The sequence below is a fragment of the Serpula lacrymans genome (genome assembly GCF_000218685.1).
Source record: "Serpula lacrymans var. lacrymans S7.9 unplaced genomic scaffold SERLAscaffold_2, whole genome shotgun sequence".
NCBI lineage: Eukaryota > Fungi > Basidiomycota > Agaricomycetes > Boletales > Serpulaceae > Serpula > Serpula lacrymans.
The window spans coordinates 12,307-36,637 of record NW_006763291.1 but is presented as its reverse complement, the minus strand read 5'-3'; the positions used below and the strand labels follow the sequence as shown (position 1 = coordinate 36,637).

The 24,331-nt window shown below is 45.9% G+C and overlaps 10 protein-coding genes across 10 annotated transcripts; 5 read left to right on the top strand and 5 right to left on the bottom strand.

Annotated features, from left to right (window-relative positions):
- Positions 1-162: 162 nt before the first annotated feature.
- Positions 163-1,230, bottom strand: SERLADRAFT_491411 (putative 1,4 benzoquinone reductase; the record flags this gene model as incomplete). The annotated part of the gene is made up of 5 exons (XM_007314256.1): positions 163-368; positions 428-641; positions 689-842; positions 898-955; positions 1,011-1,230. The coding sequence occupies 5 exons, from the start codon at positions 1,228-1,230 to the stop codon at positions 229-231; spliced, it is 786 nt and encodes a 261-aa protein (XP_007314318.1).
- Positions 1,231-2,025: 795 nt separating this feature from the next.
- SERLADRAFT_491410 (putative quinone reductase) lies at positions 2,026-3,599 on the top strand (the record flags this gene model as incomplete). The annotated part of the gene is made up of 6 exons (XM_007314257.1): positions 2,026-2,116; positions 2,458-2,562; positions 2,612-2,669; positions 2,722-2,875; positions 2,938-3,151; positions 3,278-3,599. 6 exons carry the CDS (start codon positions 2,026-2,028, stop codon positions 3,403-3,405), a joined length of 750 nt encoding a protein of 249 aa, XP_007314319.1.
- A 641-nt stretch (positions 3,600-4,240) lies between these two features.
- On the top strand, positions 4,241-6,457 carry SERLADRAFT_444859 (uncharacterized protein; the record flags this gene model as incomplete). Its single annotated transcript, XM_007313118.1, has 7 exons — positions 4,241-4,313; positions 4,395-4,426; positions 4,485-4,652; positions 4,704-5,330; positions 5,398-5,543; positions 5,613-6,154; positions 6,215-6,457. 5 exons carry the CDS (start codon positions 4,485-4,487, stop codon positions 6,346-6,348), a joined length of 1,617 nt encoding a protein of 538 aa, XP_007313180.1.
- A 6-nt stretch (positions 6,458-6,463) lies between these two features.
- On the bottom strand, positions 6,464-8,143 carry SERLADRAFT_353836 (uncharacterized protein; the record flags this gene model as incomplete). Its single annotated transcript, XM_007313117.1, has 2 exons — positions 6,464-7,818; positions 7,873-8,143. 2 exons carry the CDS (start codon positions 8,071-8,073, stop codon positions 6,472-6,474), a joined length of 1,548 nt encoding a protein of 515 aa, XP_007313179.1.
- Positions 8,144-8,569: 426 nt separating this feature from the next.
- On the top strand, positions 8,570-9,213 carry SERLADRAFT_456186 (uncharacterized protein; the record flags this gene model as incomplete). The annotated part of the gene is made up of 4 exons (XM_007313116.1): positions 8,570-8,710; positions 8,765-8,815; positions 8,875-8,965; positions 9,017-9,213. The coding sequence occupies 4 exons, from the start codon at positions 8,636-8,638 to the stop codon at positions 9,091-9,093; spliced, it is 294 nt and encodes a 97-aa protein (XP_007313178.1).
- On the bottom strand, positions 9,212-10,662 carry SERLADRAFT_456184 (uncharacterized protein; the record flags this gene model as incomplete). The annotated part of the gene is made up of 7 exons (XM_007313115.1): positions 9,212-9,382; positions 9,434-9,820; positions 9,880-10,030; positions 10,084-10,254; positions 10,332-10,420; positions 10,510-10,550; positions 10,612-10,662. 7 exons carry the CDS (start codon positions 10,623-10,625, stop codon positions 9,360-9,362), a joined length of 876 nt encoding a protein of 291 aa, XP_007313177.1.
- A 10,673-nt stretch (positions 10,663-21,335) lies between these two features.
- On the top strand, positions 21,336-21,617 carry SERLADRAFT_432939 (uncharacterized protein; the record flags this gene model as incomplete). Its single annotated transcript, XM_007313114.1, has 2 exons — positions 21,336-21,429; positions 21,484-21,617. 2 exons carry the CDS (start codon positions 21,336-21,338, stop codon positions 21,615-21,617), a joined length of 228 nt encoding a protein of 75 aa, XP_007313176.1.
- A 38-nt stretch (positions 21,618-21,655) lies between these two features.
- On the bottom strand, positions 21,656-21,907 carry SERLADRAFT_377206 (uncharacterized protein; the record flags this gene model as incomplete). Its single annotated transcript, XM_007313113.1, has 1 exon — positions 21,656-21,907. A coding segment is annotated over one exon (252 nt), but the record flags the coding sequence as incomplete, so codon positions are not given.
- A 129-nt stretch (positions 21,908-22,036) lies between these two features.
- On the top strand, positions 22,037-22,449 carry SERLADRAFT_377204 (uncharacterized protein; the record flags this gene model as incomplete). Its single annotated transcript, XM_007313112.1, has 1 exon — positions 22,037-22,449. A coding segment is annotated over one exon (197 nt), but the record flags the coding sequence as incomplete, so codon positions are not given.
- A 173-nt stretch (positions 22,450-22,622) lies between these two features.
- On the bottom strand, positions 22,623-23,987 carry SERLADRAFT_432937 (uncharacterized protein; the record flags this gene model as incomplete). The annotated part of the gene is made up of 3 exons (XM_007313111.1): positions 22,623-23,320; positions 23,373-23,426; positions 23,477-23,987. The coding sequence occupies 3 exons, from the start codon at positions 23,985-23,987 to the stop codon at positions 22,623-22,625; spliced, it is 1,263 nt and encodes a 420-aa protein (XP_007313173.1).
- Between the last annotated feature and the right edge of the window lie 344 nt (positions 23,988-24,331).

Genomic DNA, 24,331 nt, shown 5'->3' with positions numbered 1-24,331 from the left:
TGTTTACAGAACAGCGGGGGCCGATAACAAATTACGCGGAATGTAACACAAGCATTTGATTGACAATGGAGCAACCGGACCTCCGCACTTGCTGCAACCAAAAAAAAAAGCTTTGATCGCCCACACAAGTGAGTGCTGAACCAGATGCGAGACGCTTATTTGATATGTGTAAATAATTTATTACAATTACTCTGAACCGGCGTAGCTATTGAATGAAGTGTATCACAATCAAGAAGACTTGTGACCATGGTATTGAGCAACAATTTCCCAGAACGATTTGCCCTGAATAGAAGCGATTTCACTCTCCAGTGCGCTGGGTTGGCGGGAGCCATCCGTTCCTGCGAAGGTACCAGCACCCCATGAAGAACCTGCGTTGCGAGGCAAGCAAAATTAGTTGCGTTTTGATAAACGATGACAAGGCACTCGCCTCCGTGGACCTCAGTCAAGTCACTCAGCTGTGGGAAGGTGTGCTTGTAACCGAGCGGTACATAGATCATACCGTGGTGGACGAACGTCGAGAGGGTGGTAGCGATAGTTATCTCCTGTCCTCCACCTTGTGTACCTGTAGAGACGAAGACACCATACATCTTGCCTGCTAGAAGACTCTTGCTCCAGAGGGGGCCGGTAGCATCCCAGAAAGCCTGGCATGTGTTGGACATATGATCAAGGGAGATAACGGTGTACTCACCTTCCACTGTACTGGGAAATTACCATACCGGGTGGGAACGCCGAAGAGGAAGGCGTCAAAGTTGACCATGTCATCAGGGAGGAGAATAGGGTAGTCAGGTCTGGGTGGTGCTCTGACAAGCTTCAGGATATCCTCGGAGAGAGTTTCCTGAATCCTATGGATAGGAATTGATGAGCTAGGTGGTGAGCAACATTAGTGAGTGGACTTACTGATATATGGTAGCGCTTCCACCAGCATTGCTGATACCGCTCTTGACAGATTCAGCGACTATTGAGCATGAATGATCAGTACTCAACATCGATGAGACGGGGGAGTAACATACGCTTAGCGATGTGCCCATAGAGGGAATAGATGACGATGGCTACTCTTGGTGCAGGCATGGTGCTAGGCGGCGAGGAGTCTTGTAGGGTAAGTTCTGGTACAGCAGAAGGGGCGGGAATAAACGGTGTGGGTTCAGGATCAGTTGCCTGAGCTTTTGTATCTATCTGTGTGGGTTTGGGCTCGGCGAAGGTGTCCTTCTGCCGCTTGCCAGGGAAACACATTCCGAAAGCGATTATAAAAAGGTATGTCCCTCTTGTTTGTTAGGATTAAAGAGATGGAATGCATATCGTACCTCTTTAACGCGTTGACATGTCCCACCGTGAGACGCGTGAGAGGTATGACCGTGACACGGAGACAGTAAGAGGGAGAAGGAGAAAGTGCACACGGCTCGACTGCTTCATGTTTGTAAGCGATTACTGGAGGATTATGACATGGTTACGAAATAGCAAGTCCGCATAATCTTTGAAACAGAAAGGTTGCAGAGGGAGTAAAGAAGTGACTTGGAAATTCTTGCTGCGATGTTCCATGACAGCCAATGAAGAGAACCATGCCCCCTGAAAATGTTACCCGAAGTAGAAAAAGACGCTGACCAAGACGATGCCACTGGATCGATTTGGCAAAAAGTTCAGCAAGCAGGGTGTAGCGCAGTGATTATCAGATGGCGGTGGTTCTTGAAATACGTGAATGAACGCCGATGCTATCCTTGTGCAGAAGAATATTCTCAGCTGCACCAGGCAAGATCATGAACTTTATTTGCTCGACTCGCGATTACAAGCAACGAAGAGTCCATCGAGCGGTCAGAAGAAGAGTGGGCCATGTCGATTTGGCTGTTCGAAGACTCTGAAGAGGATGGAGTGGAAATGTTCCTTGCTGTACCTGGCATGGAGGGAAAGGTGAGACAGATCGGGGGCCGAGCACGAGGAAGTCTGTCTGTGGAAATTGCAGGGTTATTCAGCGATTCCAAACTGAGCAAGATGTTCCCGAGATTGTTAATAATGACAGGCAGCAAGTGACAAATGTGTTTTTTAATCAAAGCAAGGTCTCCAAACGCTGCAACAGGTGAAATGCAATCAGCGCATTATCCAGAAATGAAAATACCGCACTCGTGTTGTTTCTTGTTTGCCTGGCATCTTTCGCCCAAACGCGAACTGGAATGACGTAGAACCGCGCATTCCACTAATCACGATAAAGCACTTATCATTCGCCATCCTCGCGTTTTCTTGTCTGCGGACCTTTCCTTTCTGGCTGAGAGATGCAGCATTGATACAACCGATGTTCGTTTATCAGCTTCGTGGGTTCACATTTGAGGAACGACCCACAAGCATTATAAATCTCACTTGAGAGCCCACTTTGATCGATATACCGACACTTGGCGGCAATTTTTTTTGGAGCACTGACCTAGACCTACCCGCCGCGAAACCTACAAATACCGGCCATCTACCATCTAGTTCCTTTCACCACCCTTGCTCTCTTCCCCATCGCCCTCTTCATCCAAATGTCTTCTCCCAGAGTCGCGATTGTGATCTACTCTCTCTATGGGCACATCGCCAAACGTATGTTCCCCGTTCTTTCTATATAACTCCTATTCACCCTTTCTTCCAGTTGCCGAGTCTGTCAAGACCGGTATCGAAAACGCGGGCGGTTCTGTTCAGATCTACCAGTCGGTTTGATCATCTCATTTTTTCTCTCTCAATTCTCACTGTTATCCAAAGGATCCCAGAGACCCTTTCTAATGATGTGCTCACAAGAATGCATGCTCCTCCCAAGCAAAGCTATCCCATCATCTCCCCCACCGAACTCACCAACTTTGACGCCTTCCTCTTCGGTATCCCCACCCGTTATGGTAATTTCCCTGCCCAGTGGAAGGTGATGTGATCCGTTATCGCTGCTTCTACCGCCTTTCCTTAAAGTCTCTTATTATCCCACAGGTTTTCTGGGATGCAACAGGTGGTCTCTGGGCTTCTGGGGCCCTCGCCGGCAAGTTCGCCGGTGTCTTTGTCTCGACGGGCTCACCAGGTGGTGGCCAGGAGTCAACCGTCATGAACACTCTCTCTACCTTCATTCACCACGGCATGGTCTTTGTTCCTCTTGGTTACAAACACACTTTCCCTCAGTTGTCCAATTTAACTGAAGTCCGCGGTGGTAAGTCTTGCTTTACTAATTCCTATCTATGAATATCGATTTCGATGTGGCACCTATCGTCTGCGCCCTGTCCATATCTCCGTTGCTACGTGTGAATGCGAGACTAACTGTGTGTCATCTTTCCAGGATCGCCTTGGGGTGCAGGAACGTTTGCAGGTGGTGACGGCTCGCGTCAGCCATCCCCTCTCGAACTCGAGATCGCTTCGCTTCAGGGTAAAGGTTTTTGGGAAATCGTTTCTAACCACAAATTCTAGTCGAGGACTAAGACATCACGATCACGAGTGCCTAAACCGGCTTTCAAAGTTAGATTAGATGTATGATACTTCTCGGAGTGGTGTAAAGGCATAATTATAGTGCTTTGTAGCAGTCAGTATAGTAACAGAAGTTTAAATCGACCGTATTAGTGCCTGGTATTCGAATCTCTAGATTCCTGGTTTTGGAGACCGTCAGTGTTGTTAGTGGTTCCGAACATTCGTGTGACAGTGGTGAACCGATATGGAGGTAAGATTCACCGACCTTTCTTCGTGAGTGATTGTACTGTGAAATACAGTCAGTAACTAGATGTGCAGATCGTGGGTGAAAAGGGATGGTATGTTGAGATAGCGATAAGCGCGCTGATCTGGTACATGCCAATCTGCGTGTTACACAACACAATCATCAGTGTCACCCGATAAAGTGATGCAAGGACAAGGATGAAACTTCCCGAATCAGTTTCTTGACTATACAACTCATCTTTTCCCGGAATTCAAGCTCCAAGTAGGACATATGACTCGTTTTATGACAGTTGAGACCCTATGTATCCTTTCCATAACAAACAACTGTCATGAGCGCCATGTGAAGCAAAATTTGTGGTGGTGGAAATTGAGACTTTGTCCGAGTCCTTGAAATTGTATCTGCACAAGATATCATGATGGAGAGATATTCATTTTGTCGGGCGTATTCTGCTCGTAATTAAGCCTGTGGTAGTAGCTGTTAGCAATGTACGATGATGCCGTACTAGTACATTTTTATCAGATAATCATACTATCAAGGCGTGCGAATTTCACCTTGCCGCAATAAGGAAGGCGCTGATCATACCAGTGGCAGGCACCTTTGACTGTAGCACTTCATATCTTCCAATCGCAAACTCACTCAAAGCGTTATTCAGCTTTGGATGGACCAGGTGAGCATCTTGAATGTCGAGAGCCATTCCAATCATAGTAACGACGGATATCGTCTGTCTATCTGATTACTATGTGAAAAGTTCCCGTCTTCAAGCTTCAAATCTCTGTCAAGGTTACTATATGCCGTGACTATCATCCAGTACATTGCTTATCGTGAAAAACGTCAATAGATGAAGAACCCAATTCCACAGACTACGCCCTCGACGCGCCCTCGGTTTTCGCCTTCACCTTGTGGCTCAAAAGAGCTTGATGAAAGCTACGCACCGCTCAAATCTATTAAAGATAAAGATAACTGGCTTCCCTTGCTGCGCTGCCCAGCGGATTTTCCTTTGGAACTCGTGAGTTATTACTTTGTACGAACAGGAACATACGCACTGAATCTCATTTAGTTTGAGACTGCAATCTCGCAGCTCATACATCATCCCGAGTACAACTCCACGCTCATATTGCGGTCTGAAACAGTCGCAGAAGCCTCCGCAGATGATATTACTTTTCCATCGTCATTACCCTACTTCAAAGGTCTTCATTCAATCCGAGTCGTGCATCGAAAACTGCTACCCCGTCGACCTGGCCGTGATGCAGGACTGGAGCAATACTGTACCTTGTATGCTTTCAGTGACGGCGATTCTGCTGATATACCTTCTACTCTCGTCTTATCGCCCATCGTCCCTGAGGGTGGCACCCTACCTTACTATCACCCTACGGTATTCCACCTTGCCCTCCGTTACATCCCCTCAACAAGTTCAACGCAGCCCAACTTGAGCATCGAAGTCGTTCCATTTCCCGATACACCCACCGATCTGAACTCACGGCTCTACCGCACTTGTCTCGCTCTCCTTGATACATTGCATCGCTATGGCTGGGGCGCACTGACAAACTATAGAAAGCGTGTTTTGCATGACTGTTTAGTGCCTCGAGACGCCTATCAAGATCTGTACCTCGTTATGCGCGAGAGACACAAGCACATTGTTCAAGAATGGAAAGAGGTCACGGACCCTTTAAAACATGTCTTTGAGGTTCGTATTTATTTCTTCACTCAATACTTCTCGGTATTTTCAGCCGATCTAGATAACTTGAATACAGGATATCGGAATTGCTACATTCTTAATGCTACTTTGGAAGGATACTTTTGAAGGCGCACCACATGCTGTGACATCAAGTAGCGATGGTTCTGAAGATCCTCCCTGGAAAATTTGGCCTCGGCCTCCAGGGGGATTCGTAGACTTGGGGTGTGTACTTGGTCGACCACTTTTTGTTAAGCATTGACGCGAGCTTTTCTACCTTAACAAAATTCAAAGGTGCGGAAACGGTCTCCTTACGCACATCCTTATTTCAGAAGGATACCAAGGGAACGGAATTGATGTCCGCGCGCGCATGTCTTGGGAACACTATCCAAAGGATACATCAGATTCGTTACACGTCCATGCCCTTGATCCGACGACCCTCTCAGCTACCCCTGACGCTGATGATCTGGGCATGAACATGGATCCCTATCTTAAACATGGTGCATTCATCATTGGGAACCACGCCGACGAGCTTACTCCATGGCTTCCGGTGCTCGCCACCCTAACACAATCATCCGGATACCTCTCCATCCCATGCTGTGCATGGTCTTTTGATTCACGCTACACTCGGTCCGCCCCAACAGAATATACTGATCCCAAAGGTGGGCTATCGGATGCTGATTTCATAGATAGGCTCAATCTGGGAGGCGATGGAAGCAATGCAAGTTCGTACTCCATGTACAGAATTTGGCTTGCGCGGCTCAGTCAATGGTGTGGATGGAAAATTGAGTGTGAGACACTGAGGATACCGAGTACGAGGAATTGGGCGATAATAGGTACCTGCACTGGCATGCGTAGAGGCACTTGCAATGTAACTGATCTTACTTGATTGCTAGGTCGAACGAGGATAACGATGGGAGAAGATCAAGACAGACGAACACTTCAACGCACCCATGATATCATTAACAATGTACGACAAAAGGGACTGTTCAAAACCCGGAAGCCAGAAGGAAAAGCAGGAGAACATTGATAAATAGAATATTGTGCGCTGTACCATCGGTATTTATCAACAGTGCAATATCATAAATATACAAGGAGGTATATATTACAAAAGATAGAATAACAGTTGAAAACATAAATTGATCACTTGTGACTAATGAAAAGTAAATTCAAAGGTGGGGTTATCTCTTTCGGCGGACATCTTCCTACATTCGTCCAAGAGCTGTCTCAACTCTGTTACACTGACACCTCCACCCGTATCGTTTTTATATTCGCATTCGGTTTCATCGTCATCCCATCGTTCCTCTTCCTCTTCCACCTCTTCTTCTTCATCCTCCTCGTCTTGAGGTAGGATTCCCAATTGTGCACCTGTGCAATCCTCCAGTCTAACACCCATGTGATTGCACATATTCCACCATCTCTCCCACCTTTCGAAGCATAGAACGTCAGGTCCGTCCGCAGCATCCAAGTCCAACAGCACGGTAGGACTCAGTACGCGTACGCAACGTAGGCTCGGAAAGTTTGCCTTTACCAAAGCGTCAAAGTTGCGATCGTTCGCTCGCCGAATCATCATCGTGCGCAGAGGATCGACAGACGCATATTCTGCCGCATACCCTACGCCAAACGCATACAGGAGTCCGTGTAAGCCGATATGTTTGATGTGCTCGTGAGGGCGGTTAACGATCGCCACTGGTTGACTGAAATCATCTTCTGAATTAGCGTTAGTCAAAGTGTCATTGCCGTTCATGGAGGGCAATTTCCAATCTGGATTGAACGAAAAGACTACAAGAAGAGGACACATATCGAGGATAGTGCAGACATCGAGTGGTGGTATGCAATCTAGATCGAGCAGGAGGAGCTGAGTGCCGTGATGGGCTAAGAATGAAACAAGGTCTGGAAGATCATGTCTATTTGAACCAAAGTCGAAAGAAAAACTGCGTAGTCCGGGGAAGTTCCAGCCTGTTGCCTGTTCGAGGAATTCTTGGCAGAAGCCGCGTAGTGACAGCTGGTGGAGGTTGACGAGGTTGAGCCGAACGTTGGATGCGGCTCCGAGGGTGATCGTGTCCGAGTCCACTGTAGGAGCGTCGAACTCTATGTGGACCGAAACAAGGCTAGGGAGAGAATCTAGTGCCCAGATGACTTTGGGCAGAGTTTCAGACGGGACATGCCAATGTACCGTGCGTAGTTTGGTGCAGTAAGCACCGAGAGTTTCGGCTATAGGACCAAATGAACTGGCCATTGGCCAGTCGACGATAAAGATTTCCAGGTTGGGACAGTGATGGAGAATCGATATGAGGGGATTCTCAAAGTCATCGATCTTAGGTCCTCGACCATTGGAAAAGTGAGTGATGTGTATCCGCCTTGCCCACCATCCCAAACCAGGATCGCGGTCAAAGATGGCGCACAAGTCACGTAGCTTGGTTGGATTGTCAAAGAAAAGGCAGCGTACAAGGAACTCCGTTCCTAAGCGCCTCCATCCTCTGCAAGTGGCAATAACAGTCTTTTGACGGGTTAGTTTCAGAGAATCTGTGAAGCGTCATTTAAAAGGATTCACCTTCTTTGTGGCATAACTTCTTCTTTGTATCATGTTGATAGCATCTTGCGGAGTCCTTAGCTGCCAATCATCTTTCCAGGGTGGTTTAAACCATGTTGACTGAGCCATTGTCGTCGGCAACCCAGGATAAAAAATGACATCTTCGTCCGCAGCAAGATCAAATATGTAAGACCATAGTTCAGGAGGAAGGTCCTTTGGCATTCTGGGCTACCTTACAATGTCCGTTTGGTGGATTTCTCTGCGTGTCGCGTTGTGATCGATGAAGTCAACCTGAGCGCGTGTTTGTCCAACGACCGCGTATGCTCACGTGCTTTGCAACAGGGAAAACACGACCACACAGCAATCAATATAACGCAATCACTCACGCCACGAAATGAGGTCATATGCCCTCTCCTGAGTGCTCATCCAGGTCAGGTGCTCGTAGGGTCTCGCCAGGGAGCTAGCCTGTATTTCCTGCATACTGCCTTATGTTTTCACTGAACCATGTTTTCTAGAGCTGTGATGTCTTCACAGAGCAGGTGTCTGCTCCTTCCAACTAAACAGATATGACATGCAAATCCGAATGTGAGCGTATATCATTATGAGAACTTCTATCAATGAATGGCCCCAAATTGGACCCTGCTCCTTTACCCCGCTTTGGGGTAACTCTGTTACGCCCACATGAGCCCTATATAATCCGTCCGGATAGTTCCACCTCATTCTCATCCCTCCCATCGTCACTCACATATATACCTCTCTCTACATCCCCTCCACTCATCCAAATATGGCAGAAGTGCAACCATCAGTCTCCACCATTGAAATCAACGATGCCATCTTCTGCCAACACTTCAAGGAAGTGGTACGTATTTCTTCGAGGTCGTCCCTATATTACTCCGCTCATTCATGTATTTAGTGCGCCGATTGTCAGTATGATGGGCGAGAGGAGAACGACGCTTTCTTTGGGGTGGGTATTCCTGTCTCATGGAATGCGTGACCATCCCTTGACAATTATGCTCTTTGCAGTACGACCCCATCAACCGTGATGGTCTGGAAGCACCCCCTGTGACCACTACCAAAGATGGTGTATACCAATGCAAGAAGCACGGATCTGCAGGTAAATATGAACGTTAGTTATGATAACGCGTACTGATCAGGTATCCTGTAGAATGCACTCAATGTTTTGGATGGAAGAAGCAAATAACAAGAGCTAGAACGGCAGCGAAGAAAGCTGGACGAAAATAATCTGCCAGTGATACCTGTCCGTAATGGGATATAGGCTTTGTAGTGTATATCATCAAACCCAATGTACAGTGCTGTAGTGAATTGCACACGCTTCAATTGTAGCCATCAAGCCGTCAGTGTCATGATCGAGTTCCTCTCGCTTAAGAATGTCAAACTAAGACAAAAACATCAAAATAATAACAGAAAATGTTTATCTTTATATATCGTGGAAAACTCAGACGTGCGACAATAGACAAAAACGAGAGGTGCTAATATGTCGTTTTTATTTATCGTCCATCTGGCCTAGGTTCTGTGGGAGTTTATTAGTGATACGGTAGTACTCCATACATGCGTTACTTACGTGACCACTGTACGCTCAGAATCAAATTATCATAGCCTTTGCCATGTACCTTCTCCATCGCCTTCTGTGCCACAGCTCGATCCTCGAAACTAACAAAAGCAAAGCCTTTGCCAGCGCCAGTCTCCCTGTCCCGACCTACATATACACGGGCGACACGCCCAAACCCACCAAACAGCTCACGCAAATCATTTTCTTGAGTGTCCTCTGAGATGTTGGTGACGCGAAGAGTTGGCAAATCGTCGCGGGATCCGGTTCCGCCAGCCCGACCCATCGACTCGCCAGGACCCCGCCCACTGCGCATAGAGGGTGGGACGTACTTTCCACCAGTAGAACCCGAGGCGGCAGCAGGGTTTTCAGCAGATACTCCATCATCAGGAGGGAGAGCATCTGACGTAACATAAGCGCTGTCGCATGAATATGATTAAAAAAAAAAGAAAAAGACTGACCTGCAGACTCGAGTCCAGCAAGGGAATCCTTGTAAGGACATTTCGCAGTGAAATGGTCGCCCTTGCAAAGACGACAGACAACCTTGCCAGCGCCGGCTTTGGCAAGCTCGTTTTTGAGGGATTGTTCAGCTGTTTGTTCAGGCTCAGTCGACTAAAGGCTCGAAAAGTTAGACAGGAGTAACGACTAGGGATAGTCGACGGTACCTTGTTCCCTGCGCTTAGTTTAAGAGCCACATTTTCTCCTACTGTAGTCGTACCACGATCGGGTCCTGGACTGTTTCCTCTCTCCTTTCCAAACTTTGCCCACTTCTTGCGTTCGGCTACATTGTGTTCAACAACAGACTTTTGAAGTGTGCGTTTGATCTTCCGCGTGATCTATACATCCAAGGCGTCGTAATGGGGAAGGATAGGCATGGATTCGTTCGGGATGATCACAGTGAAAATCGTCGTACCTTGACTTTTTTCCCATCGTCATTGATTGCATACTCTATCGTCACACGAATTCCATTCTCATCAATGTAGTCTTCAGGCTTCTGTTGGTCTATAATGAAATGCGAACGAAGAACACTAAGCTTGGCTTAAACTCGAATACTGCAGGACATGGACGATGATAGAAGATCGAAGTCGTACCTAGTTCGTCGACATCATCTGCCCAAGACGTTTTCGGCTGCCTGGTTATATTGCCATGGTCGGTTAGTGCACTCCAATGCTCATGAAATGAACGATACGAACGTTGCTACGGACATTGTAATCTTTTTTTCCAGTGAAATCGAGAGTGAGATGAAGAGATTCCACTGGTCCACCGCTGTGGCGGAGTTGTCCGTGGTCACGTGGCTATTCTTGGCCCAGAATTGGGACAGGTATGGCTGAGGAAAAGTGTCCCGCCCGTTTTTGCAGGGTTCTCCGGCCCGGCTTAAATCACGTGATGTTGATGCTATCTTATTGGCGTTTTTCTCCCCCTAAATTCGGTCTGTATTCTACAACTGTACCACCATTATGTCGTTCCACACGAAGCATAACTAACTTTTGTCACACCCAAAATTGATGAAAAAGTCTGGAAGTAGTTAAAATATTTGATTGTATTTTTGGACCTACAAGATTTTGTCAGAATAATGTAATTATATTGACATATTTCCATTGATACTATGTTTTGTGTGGAAATATAAAATTATGTCAATAAAATTACATTCATCTGACAAAATATTGTAGGTCCAAAAATACAATCAAATATTTTAACTACTTCCAGACTTTTTCATCAATTTTGGGTGTGACAAAAGTCTGTTATGTTTGGTGTGTTTTCCCCCTTGCCTTGTTCTTCGTGCATTGATGGAAGGAGCAGTCGTATTGATAAAGGTTCGAGACCTACAGAATGACAAGGATGTACGCTTAGTCAAACTTTTGCAGCCAGTGTCGAGGTGGATTATCATGTCCCTATGAAATACCAGCTGGCAGGCTCTCCTTGTGCAGTAACATCAATTTTTTCGATTCCATTTAACAGTGGTCATGAATTACGTCTCTGCTGACTCTTTCTTTTCAGCATATCCAATTATCACATCCCAATACAGAATACTTTTGAACCCTATGGTAGTTTCCCCTTTAGGTCCGCATCCAACACGCATTGTTGCTTGTCTTGCCAAATATTGTGCTTGAGGGTTCCAAATTATCAATGTAGCAGATGGAGACGATGTTCAGGGTGTTTCACCAGAGCAACACACATGCCATATGGCTATTGAATGTGCAGAAACAATGTGTTCAACTTTTGACCAGCGATGTTCAATTTTCAAAATATCGCCCAAAAACACCTCAAAGGAATACAGAAGGAGAAGTGAACCAGAACGACAGACAATCATCTGGTGTTTAGATGTTTTCAAATGCAATGGAGACTTCAGCATGATATGGCCTTACATTCTCACACAAAACCACTGAGTTCTTTGTATTCGAATACTTCACCTATTCTTTGTATCTGCAGAAATTCATCTTCATGCTAAGTTGTACATCATCAAAGGATTCATTGGTAACCATGGGCCAGGTATGCCAGAGGCTGTGGTATCTATAACGAAGGGGACGGTGGTCCCAAAAGTCACGTGGGAGCACATTTTTTTGCTTAGTTTCGCTTGCGTGGTTTTTTGTGGCACCACGGGTGTGGAAGGTGCCAGAGGCACCTGACAGTTGCAGCAAAGCTGCGACGAGTGCAACTTGTCTATAACAAAGGGGACAGTAGTCCCAAATGCCACGTGTAAGCCACATTGCGTCGGTTATTTCGCTTAGTTTTGCTCACATGGTTTTTGTGGCAACACAGGAGCAGCAGTACAGTAGTAGTGAATGCAGTGAAAATTGTAGCCACATTGAGATTCTCACGTTTATAAGGACAGCAGCACAAGTTCACTGACTTCTGACTAAATATAATTTAATCACTTAACTATATTATTATTACTCAAAAGATAGTGTGGAGTAGCTCAGTCAAGAGCAGCGGAATGCTTTTGATACCATTATACAGTCAATCTATCATAATTGGGGAATAACTTGCTTTATTCACAGTGTTGAAGGTAAGAGAAAAACATATCTTTGTAATAAAATTGCCGCTGCTGCTTGAGCAAGATATAATCATAATGTTGCTCTATGTGTAGCATCCTCTGAGATTGAATCCCTGCTCTTGGAGGGTGGCTGCACAGCTCATTCACACTTTGGAATCCCTATTCCTGTACATGAAACATCCACATGCAGGATTCCAAAAAACTCTGACCTCCATGGGATATTGAGACATCCTGGAGTTATAGTCTGGGATAAAGCACCAATGCAACACTGTCATGGGGTTGAAGCATTGGATTGTACATTGCCGGACATTTTCGATAATCAGCTTCCATTTGGAGGCATTATAATGGTCTTTGGAGGGGACTTCCGCCAAACAACACCTGTAGTTCCAAGAGGGTCAAGGCAACACATTATTTCTGCCTCTCTTAGAAGGTCACAACTGTGGACAAATATCCATATCTGCTATCTCACACAGAACATGCGCCTAGACCCTACTCCAGAAAGTGAAGCCTTTGCTAGCTGGCTCCTGGATGTTGGTGGTGGTCGTGGAATTGCAGGAGATGGAACTATTGAGCTTCCTGCCAACATGCTTATGCCAGAAAACACCATAAACTCATTAGTCGACACTACCTATCCTGGAATTGCAAATGGAGACCAAGATGACCATTATTTCCTCCACCGCACCATCCTCTCTGCAAAAATGATGCCCTTAGCGACCTTAATTCAGCAATCCTCACAAAATTCCCTGGAAAAGAGTTAGTAGCTCTGTCAATTGATAAAGTGGTTGGAGAGGGGCATGAACATTATCCTGTGGAAATTCTTGAACTCCTTGCAAGTATCTGGCCTTCTTGAAGTGCACCTCAGACTTAAAGCTGGATGTCCACTTATGCTCCTCCGCAATATTGATCCCCTAAATGGACTCTGTAATGGAACACGCATGGTTTTGATAGAGATGAAGAGAAGAGTATTGAAGTGCTGTGTCTTGGGAGGAAAACATGCAGGAAAGATAGCTTTTATTCCACGCCTCAAATTGGAATCTTCATCAGAAGAATTGCCCATCAAGCTATCACGTTGTCAATTCCCTGTCCGCATTGCCTTTGCCATGACCATCAACAAGTCTCAAGGTCAATCAGTGACACAGGTTGGGCTGGATTTATGTGTTCCAGTGTTTTTACATGGGCAATTTTACGTTGCATTGTCTTGCTGCACTTCAGGAGAGAGGAGAGAGAATAAAAGTGCTATTTCCACATGGTTCAAATGACAGATGTACTGTCAATGTGGTGTATCCCAAAATTATGACTGGCTTTATCTGTGACTGGCAAGTAGATTTATCCCCAATTCTCGCTCTTTTTACTAAAGTGTTTTGATATCAGATCATATTATCATCCTTTACTATTTCTGGAGTCTGTTTTTTTATTTCTCAACAATTTATCAATGTAATACCATAGACTTTTTACATTACAATATATGTTGATGTTTGTAAAGATTCAATGAACCATCTGCTTGAATTCAGTATACTGTGCACATGTTTAGGGCAGGCTTATAAGGACATTCAACAACAGAACAGCAAGTCAAACATGCAACATAGAATCAGAGCCACGGGCTGGACCTCGTCTATAATGAAGGGGACAGTGGTCCCAAACGCCGTGTGTGAGCCATGTTGCGTCGGTTATTTTGCTTAGTTTTGCTCGCGTGGTTTTGGTGGCAACACAGGAGCAGCAGTGCAGTAGTAGTGAACGCAGTGAAAATTGTAGCCAAACTGAAGAATTCTCACCCTTATAAGAACATTCAACAATTGTAGTGAAAATCGTAGCCACATTGTGTTACGATCTCTATTGGACATTTAAGGACTACTCATTTCTTTTTACTCATCGGTTATATCATCGGACCGATGACTCATTTCCTTCACGTATACCTCCGTTCCTCTCACATTCGCAGTACCTATTATAGTACTTAGTCCTCAACGGACGGACCTGCCCTAGATAGGACCTAACTCCTATCACCGATTCCTTTCCATTATAAAATACCATGTAACAGCAGTAGTATACTCCAATACAATTCTACGCAGTTTACACTTACAAAGCTAAACTCCTAAGATCAGACTTCTACTCAGAAGAAGACCAACTCTCGTTGGAAGACCTCCACTCAGAACTACGTTCTTGAACTTGTCTTCAGATAAGTCTCTTTATAAACCTCGACGAACCCTCAGACTTTGTTAAGCACTTCGTGCGTAACAAAAGAATTGTGTTCTAACCAGAAGTCCCACCTATTTAGGTTTGGGAAGAAAAAGTCAACAAGACGTCGCAACGACCAACAACCAGATCCCAGAGAGCAAGAGGAAGCTCAGACAACCCACAAACAGCAACCCCACCGACGTCATCCCGACAAGAAAGGATAGCAGCACCACCTCCCTTTCCCCAACCAGACGTAACCCGACTCCACACCAGAGAACAAGCAAACACTTTCTATGAAGCCAGAACACGTTGGCTACAGTACTACGCAGGAAGCCACCCACAGCTACTGCCCACAACACAACACGATCCCCCAGTAACCGTAGAAAACCTCTACGACGAGAACAACTTTGAAGAGTTTGCAGCAAGCGGCGACCCGATACCACCTCCCACTCCACAGATACTTCCCGCTGCACCTGCTCCATCCCACATCCCACCACCACACACCATGTCTAACGCTGCAGCCCCTAAACCCACGATGATCGGGAAAATCAATGACTTCGATGGAACCCCAGATAAAGCCCAAAGGTGGATATCGTCCACCGATCTACACTTTGATATCAACGACACCATCTACAACTCCGACAAGAAAAAGGTATATGTGGCCCTCAGCTACACAAAGGACGGCAACACCGCCTCATGGAGCGAAGCCAAGATGACCGAATACAAAGAGAAGAATGCCTACCCCACATGGGCAGACTTCATGAAAACCTTCACAGCCAGTTTCAGAACGGCAAACATCAAAGGAACGGCCTCGGCCGCCTTGATGAAAATGAAGATGGAACAAGGAGAAAATGCAGTAGCATTTAACTCAAGGTTCATGCTAGATGCTGGGAAAAGCGGCATCAACAACGAAGCCATGATCATGGTTTATCAAAAGGCTATCCGGCCACCCCTCCTTCGCGGGGCACTCACCGGAAAGGAACTACTCACCATCGAAGACTGGATGAGCACAGTAGCGAACCTAGACGCCAACTGGATCAGTGCCAACACTATCTCGGAAGGAGCGTGGGGCGCCAGAAACAAAGAAAGACAGAACGACAGAAACCGCAAAAGTGGACCATCCACCAGCACCAGAAGATTAACCAAAGACAAAGAAGAATCAAGGAGGAAAGAGGGAAGATGCTTCATATGTAATGAGAAAGGACAAATAGGAAGGAATTGTAGGAACAAAGGAAAAACTCCCGAAAGAAAGATATGTCAAACCGAAACGGAAGATGACACCAAAACAGTGGTGGAAGAAGACAGGGTCCAAAACCTCATGAGGATGTGGAGGGAGTTAGGAGAAGATCAAAGAACAGAGGCAATGAAAGAATTAGAAGACGAGGGTTTTTGAAACGACGGACTACCCCGATGTTAGTACCGTCAAAAATGGCAACTGTAACAATAGCGACAATCAATGCCAACTCTTTACGAATTGATTGTTTGTTGAAACAGAAAACCATTGGAACCAAAGCCCTGATAGATTCAGGAGCTACAGACGACTTCATGGACACAAAATTCGCCATCAGACACCGACTCCCCCTCCAAAAACTCCCAACTCCTATAACATGTAAAAATGTTGACGGAACCACAAACAAAAATGGAAAAGTTACGCATTGCACCTATCAGAGGATAGATGCAGGAGGACAAAACAGGTTCACAAAGTTCCTATTGACCGGACTAGACGGAGAAGACATATTACTGGAATTTCCCTGGTTACGAAAAGTCAATCCTATCATTAATTGGAAAGACAAGGAATTACCAAACTCGGACAAACACTCCATCAGGATGAACCAAACAACCACGGAAACAAAAATCAGGACAACCGTAGTAAACGAAGACATGTATGAGACCATTCATAGATATGTATCCGACCAAACACCCTATCCTCGAACCATGATTCAATTAAAGGTCAACTCGGCAATGGAACACGCGCAAATACACGGAGAAAAGAAGGAGCATAACCTCCTGGATGAATATAAAGGGTATTCGGATGTCTTTGACAAAAAGAAGTCGGAAAGACTCCCCAAGCGACGGGAATATGATCATGCAATCAACATGAAACCAGAATTTGTACCAACAGATTGCAAGTTATACCCATTGGCACCAAAGGAAGACAAAGCATTAACGGAGTTCTTAACGGAAAACTACAGAAAGGGATACATCAGGCCGAGCAAGTCGCCACAGGTGTCCCCTTTCTTCTTCATCGGCAAGAAGGACGGATCACTCTGACTGTGCCAAGATTACAGAAAACTGAACGCATATACCGTGAAAGACCCCTATCCACTACCCCTGATACCCGACCTCATCGAAAAATTGAAAGGAGCCACCATCTTTACAAAACTAGATCTACATTGGGGATACAACAACGTAAGGATAAAAGAAGGAGACAAATGGAAAGCTGCGTTTAAAACCAGCAACGGAGTGTTCAAACCAACATTCATGTTCTTCGGTATGTGCAATTCACCGGCAACATTCCAAAGGCTGATGAACGACAAATTCAAAGACTACATCGATGAAGGTTGGATGATCATATACATGGATGACATCCTCATCTTTGACACCAACATTAAAAGACTCCAAATCCGAACGAAACAGGTTCTACAAAGACTACATGATAATGACCTATTCCTAAAACTAGAAAAATGCACCTCCGAAGCAGGAACCATCGAATACTTAGGAATGATTGTTTCCCACAATCAGGTATCAATGGATCCAGCCAAACTCGCTGGGATCCGCGATTGGCCAATCCCGAAAGACACCAAAGGCGTAAGGAAGTTCTTAGGTTACGGAAACTTCTACAGGAAGTTTATTGGTCATTACTCTGACCTTGCCAGACCCTTGAATGCCTTACTAGAAAAGGATAGGAAGTGGAACTGGACCCAAACTGAAGACGACACTTTCAAATTGATGAAACAAAAATTCCTTGAATCCCCCATAACACAAATTCCCGACTCCTCAAAACCGTCAAAAATTGCTGCAGACACCAGCAAACATGCCACAGGAGCTGTATTAATGCAACCCAATGACCAAGGACAATAGCACCCATGTGCATTTTTCTCCAAAACTCTATCCCCCGCTGAAAAGAACTACCAGATCTACGACAAAGAGTTATTAGCGGTAATGAGAGCTTTAAAAGAGTGGAAACACTTACTTTTGGGAAGCCCCCACACGATCCAAATCCTGACAGATCACAAGAACCTGACGTACTTGCAAGAAGCCAGGAAACTCACACCACGACAAAGGAGATGGCAGCTGGAACTGTCGCAATACAATTACACCTTGGAGCACGTACCAGGAACCCACATGGTGGTACCCGACGCACTCTCAAGAAGACCTGATTTATACGTCGAAACAGAAGGAGACAACAATGACACACCAATGATACCCGCCTCAGCGTTCCTGTATCACACACGAACAATTAAAAACACAATCGAGCAAGCCATGCTCACAAACAATAATTATCCAGGAAGAACGAAGAAAGACGATTGGAGAAAAGAAGAAGGACAGTTCTTTTATCAAAATAAATTACTGATTGACGAAGTAGAAGGACAAAAAACGATCATCAAAGATCACCACAATTCCCTGTCCGCAGGACACCCAGGAAGGCTCAAAACCTACCAGTTGATCAAAAAGGCCTATTGGTGGCCAGGAATGATGAAACAAGTGGAAGAATACGTGAAAGGATGCGCAACTTGTCAACAAGCGAAAGTAAACACGCATCCCACCACCGTACCATTAATCCCAAACCAGACCCCAAAAACCGCAGAACCAATGAAGTACCTATCCGTAGACTTCATAACTGATTTACCAGAATCTTCAGGATATGACAGTATAATGGTCGTGGTAGACCAAGGACTTAGTAAGGGGGTAATCCTCTCACCTTGTCATAAAACCATTGACGCACTCGAAACCGCACGAATCTTTCACGATTCCATCTTCAAACGATTCGGATTGCACAATAAACTCATATCTGACAGGGGACCACAGTTTGCTGTCGATGATGAGAACTGTTGTTAGAAAACCACACACAAAACAAACTAACACACAATCCTCCCAGATTCCACGGAACTTGTTTATGGGCTTTGCCTCCTAGAACAGTGGAGTGGTCTGGTTGTTCGTGGGGTGGTACGTATAAAGATCCTTCAAAGTAAAACCCAGAGGTGTATGAGTGTGGGTTTTGAGGAGGAGGGATAGTTGAATTTATAGGAAGATAGGTGCTTTGTGGCGAGTATAGACGAGCACTACCTTGCTAATGGTAGCACAAGGTAGGTTTGAGAACAACGAGGATCACGAGGTGACGAGGTTCCCAGTGATAGCAGGCTCCTGACGCACAAACTGTAGTGCTCAGAAGGACTCTAATCAAAAGGGATGACAATGACTTCAAAAGTGGGAAGTGACGATGACAGCAGTTGACAGTGGTAGAAGTGGGAAGTGTTGTGACCACACTGGATCACAAGTAGCAGAGTAGTGAACTTGTGAGTAGAGAAGAAGTCTGGATTGGAGTTCTTGTTGTTTTTTTTTTACAAGGTAAAATACAGGGGTTTATATAGTAAAAGAAAAGTAGGCTATGCACAGTATAGCTGTGCAAAAAGAATGAGAAAGAATATGAAGGAAGGAATGTACGCTGACGAATCCTGCGTAGGTAGTACAGGATAAGATTGTCAAAAAAAGGAAAAGAAAGGGATAGAACAATAAATGCTGTGAGTAATGTCACAGGTTTGTACAGCCATAAAGTAAAGTCCAATAGCAAAAAGAGAGCAGGAAAATCATGATGTCATGGGAAGATACAGTAAAAACAAAAGGGCAAGGCAAAACACTATCAGTATCAACACAGTTCCTTTATTGTCAGTCAGGCATTCTAAAAAAATATGTGTCCATAAAAATGATTCAAAAATCAAAAATAATCGCACTGTAAATGAATGTTCTGCTGAAGAAAAAGAAACTGGAGCCACCGGTCCACCACCTAGTCCAAATCTGACAGTTCCATGGCCTTACCAATGGACTGGTTATGTTGGACCACCTGATCAAACAAGGGAGGGAGAGGAGTAGTTCCAATTTGGAACAAGTGAGTCCCAGGCAGCGTATGGTAGGTGTAGCTGTAGCGAAGACGATGGACAAAAGATAAGTGTACCCAAGTGAATGGGACAGCGATGAACATGGGCGACGCAAGGGGATGAACCTTCTCCAGCTCAAAAACTACCCACCCACGCTCCAACCAGGCAAGACGAGCGACCGATGTTTTGATAGTATATGATGGCAGATCGACGTCATGAAGATGGACCTGTTGCCCTATTTGGACCGGCCGCCGGGGCTTTGCTGATATCAGCAGTGGCACGTGGTAGTCAACGGATCAGCGACGGAAGCGGATAGGAAGTGGTGACATCAGAAATGGTGGGGGTGCAAATAAGATGAGGAGGAGGAGGGTGGAGGTGACAAACAAGTGGATTAGAATGGGGACCCAGAAACGACCGTCAGGTGAGAATAAAAAGGAGAGGAAGGGGCCCATGGTGGGGCTAGGCAAAGGAAGGGGAGTAAGGGAAACGACAAAAGCGAGGGCGCAATGCAATGTGTAGCCAGTGGCGACGCGAAAATTTGCCGAAATGCCGAAACGCGGAAAGTACTGGATGGAAAAGCAAAGGTGAGCGTGACTGGATTGCCTAATAGAGGTGGTGCTGATCAGCCACAAGTTCAAAAAGGGCAATATTAATTACTATTCCACGTGGCACTGTGCCTGTGTGGCGCAAAGGCGAGTCTTTTTGAATATTCGCTTCGTTATTGACACCTGTCCATGCTACCAATCAACTTTGGTGCATGACATCGCCTCTGAAGTATCCAAAGAACTCCACAAACTCCTGAACATTGAAACCGCACTCTCCTCTGCGTATCATCCCCAGACGGATGGACAAACAGAACGATCCAATCAAGAACTGGAGATCTACCTCCGCATATTTTGCCAGAACCAACCACACAGCTGGGCAAAATACCTTACAACCGCCGAATTCTGTCACAACCAAAGACCACACTCCACAAACAACCAATCACCATTCTACCTCCTTATGGGATATGAACCCCGAGGAATCCCGACTAAACACAGATCCACGAATATCCCATCAGTGGAAAAACGATTATCCGAACTGCTTAGGGCAAGGGAAAACACCCTAAAAGCACACGAACTCGCGAGAAGCAAAATGATGAAACGAAACAACGGAAAGTTCACGTGATCGTGATTCTCCGAAGGACAAAAGGTGTGGTTAGAGAACACCAACCTGCGAGAAAAAGCTACCAAATACAAGAAGTTTAACATGAAACACATCGGACCTTTCCGCATCCAAAAAAAGATTTCCCCGGTGAACTACCGACTATCCCTGCCTCCCCATTGGAGGATACACAATGTTTTCCACGCATCCCTTCTTACGCTGTATACAGAAACCAACACTCACGGCCTGAACTTTATCCGACCGCCACCTGACCTGGTCAACAAAGAAGAGGAATACAAAGTAGAAAGTATTCTTAGACACAAACCCTGGAAATGTGGGCGCCGCTACCTGATTAAATGACGCCATTACCCTCATTCCAAAAACTCATGGGAACCGGAAGAACATTTAACCAATGCTGCGGAGATACTGGAAGCCTATAAGAAAGACCACAAGCTGTGTTGAAGAGACAATCACCCCACTACCAACAATCCTCTGTCTCTCAACACAAAACATGTCTACTTCTAACTCCACCGGCTTCCCTATCACCACCTACTCGATACCCGGCGACGCCAACTTGCTAGCCGACAAACGAGTGTCTTTCGCCCGTGGGCAACGACACAATCAAGCCAACGTCACTGACACCATATAATTAATGTCAGCAAAAGACGCCTATACCTATCTCTTTTACAAGACCGAAAAATGCTGCCCCCATGCATATCACGCTCTTTCTTCCATGCATACCTTCCTTGCCATAGACCTCATAGCTGACAAACTCCTAAAAGCCATAGACTAAATACATTCGTTGGAAAGCGAGCATTTGCGGCTCAACAGTCAGGACTTGAGTATCTGTTGGGCACTCCGGATGGAAAAGTTAGTTTTGGAATCTTTGGAACGACGCTTGAGGATGAGCTCCTCGAATGGGCAAATGGACTCGGCAAAGGAATATTTGGAATCAGGCGGGAGGACATTGCTAAACGAAGCTCGCACGCAGATAAAGCGAGACGGTTGTACAAGTACTCCTCCACCCGGTTTGTCCCTCCGGTCCCTGTCGCACCCAGACCAGACCAGTGTTACCCCAGAGCACACTTACCACATCATCACCCGTCGACCTACGCCCATCCCATCGGAGGAAAAATATATTCCCACCGTCCCAACCAGCCCGATCTCACAAGAGTTGAGCCACTCCAGTCCCCGTTCCATTGGGTCGAACCCAAAACCACCGTCTCCCCCATCATCTCCACCTCGACCAGTGCCAAACGCCCAAACCCGTCGCCTGACGAACCGACGAGGAGCCCGACATGGCCGGCAAGAGGTGATACTCCAGATCCCCGCCGCCAGAACTCCATTGAAACGGCAGTCTCATATGTCGAAGGGACAGAAAGACAGTCCGCCTGGCGCAATGCACAAGCCTAAGACTGGCTCTCCCTCCAACCCAATCAACGTAGATGACGACGCAGCCATGATCAATCAGTTGTACACAGGAACATACAACCTGGGAGATGACGATCCAACCACTTCCCAATCCAACACCTCATCCAACACCCAACAAAGATACCATGAAGGTGTTCGTAACAACGCTCCATACTGCCAAAACTGCGGTTGGAGCGATCATTGCACATACTATTGCAAAGCCTACTATTGTCCCGACTGTGACCGTCATGCACTGGGACATAGTTTCAATTGGTGTCCCATCCGCAGGGAAGACGAGGATAGGATTCTGATGGAAGGATTACATGGAGACGTCAGCTATGATGACAGTTACAATATGGACGGCGAAGGTACCGAATTTTGGTGAAACTCAAAGTGAGTAAGGGGGATCCGGACGTGATAAGGCTTCCTTTAGTGTCCTTGGAAGGTCTGTGTTAGATGGACCGGTACTTGCTATTCCAGCAAAAAATGTCTCCTCTGTATCAGATGTTTCTTCATGAACCTCAGGAGTGTTAGGTTTCTCCATGGAGTTGTCATGCTGCTCTTTTCGAGACTGTTCCTCATCTAGAGTCCTTTGATAATCTCGGTTTTTGTCTGTAGGATGGGTCTGGCGACTGCTTCTGCATACTCCTAGGGCTTCAGCAGGCATGACTGCTCTTTTAGGAACTTGTGCAGGTACTCCAAGGAGTAGACACATTTGTGTATTTGTTGCCCCACTCACTCCTGAAGGTGTTGAATCACTCCTCGGAGGTGTTGGATGACTCCTTGGAGGTATTGTATGCCTTCCAGAAGCTGATCCAATGGACAGGCTGTCTAGCTGTATTCGGACTTTTTCCACATCAGCTGGCTGTATGTTGAGGGGCTGTCCTCCCACTGACTGTAACTCTACTTTGGCTTTCCGTTCTGAAGATGGCCAGTGTTCAGGTCTTGGTTGTAGAGACTGTTGTGGAGGGTGTCTTAGCTGATCAGGTGCTCCCACTGCTCTTGGAACGTCTCCATGGAGGTATTGCCCCACTGCTCTCGGAACATCTTCATGCTGATATGGTTCCATTGCTTGTGGAACATCTCCTTGCAGATGTGGTTCCATTTGCAATTCATTTGGATCTCGGATCTGAGGAACCTCCAGGGGCCTTTCCTGACTGTCGTGCAACTTCTGCAGTGATCCGGATCTCAACTGCATCAAAGGTAAGTTTATGTTCTTCAATCGTGTTAATTACTGATGACTGAAATATTTGCCATTTAGGAGTGCATGGGAGAGATTGGAGAAGAGTGAAAGCCATGGTTTGGTATCAACTCCTAGTTCCATTCCGGAGAGGTGTGAATCAATTGTCTGGATTTTTGCAATGTGGTCCTGGATAGGTGATGTCCCATCCCAGGACAATTTGGTGAGTTGCTGGAATGAATAAAAGGCCGAGGCAATGTTGGACGTTTGATGGAGTGAGACAAGTTTATCAAATAACTCCTTGGAGCTGGTGAGGTCTCCAGTCCTCATTAGGAGGGCATCAGAGATGTGGTCCTGGATGATTCCATGTGCCTTCTCATCCTTAAGTATCCAGGTGATCTCAGGATCCTCCGAGGAGGTAGGTTTTCCTGGTGAGGGCTTAAGCTCCTCTCCAGTAACAACCCGGAGAACTTTTTCCCGACATAGCTTTGAGATGATCCGGAGTTTCCTTATCTGAAAATTGTTGGGTCCAGTGAGAACTGGACATGCGGATGTATCGCGTGCTGTGGTCATGGTTCCGAGGTTGCCATTTCAAATAAGAATTATTTCCTGCGTAGCTTTTGTGCACCAGGGCTCATAACCTAATAAACCTAAGTGAAATTCAGCCGCTGCCTGAGAGGCTATAGAAACGACTGAGGTATTCCTATACTAAACCCCCTACTACTTATAGTCGGAGGTGCTACTCGCTACAGTATAATAACTCCTAGGAGTACAATTGTGCTCCTAGGAGAACAATGGTTACTCCATGGAGTGGTGGCTATGCTCTATGGAGAACAATGGCTGCTTCGGCAGAGACCGGGTTTATCCAGTTTTGTCACACCCAATTTTGTGTTGTTGTCCCTTTGAAGGCCAAGTCA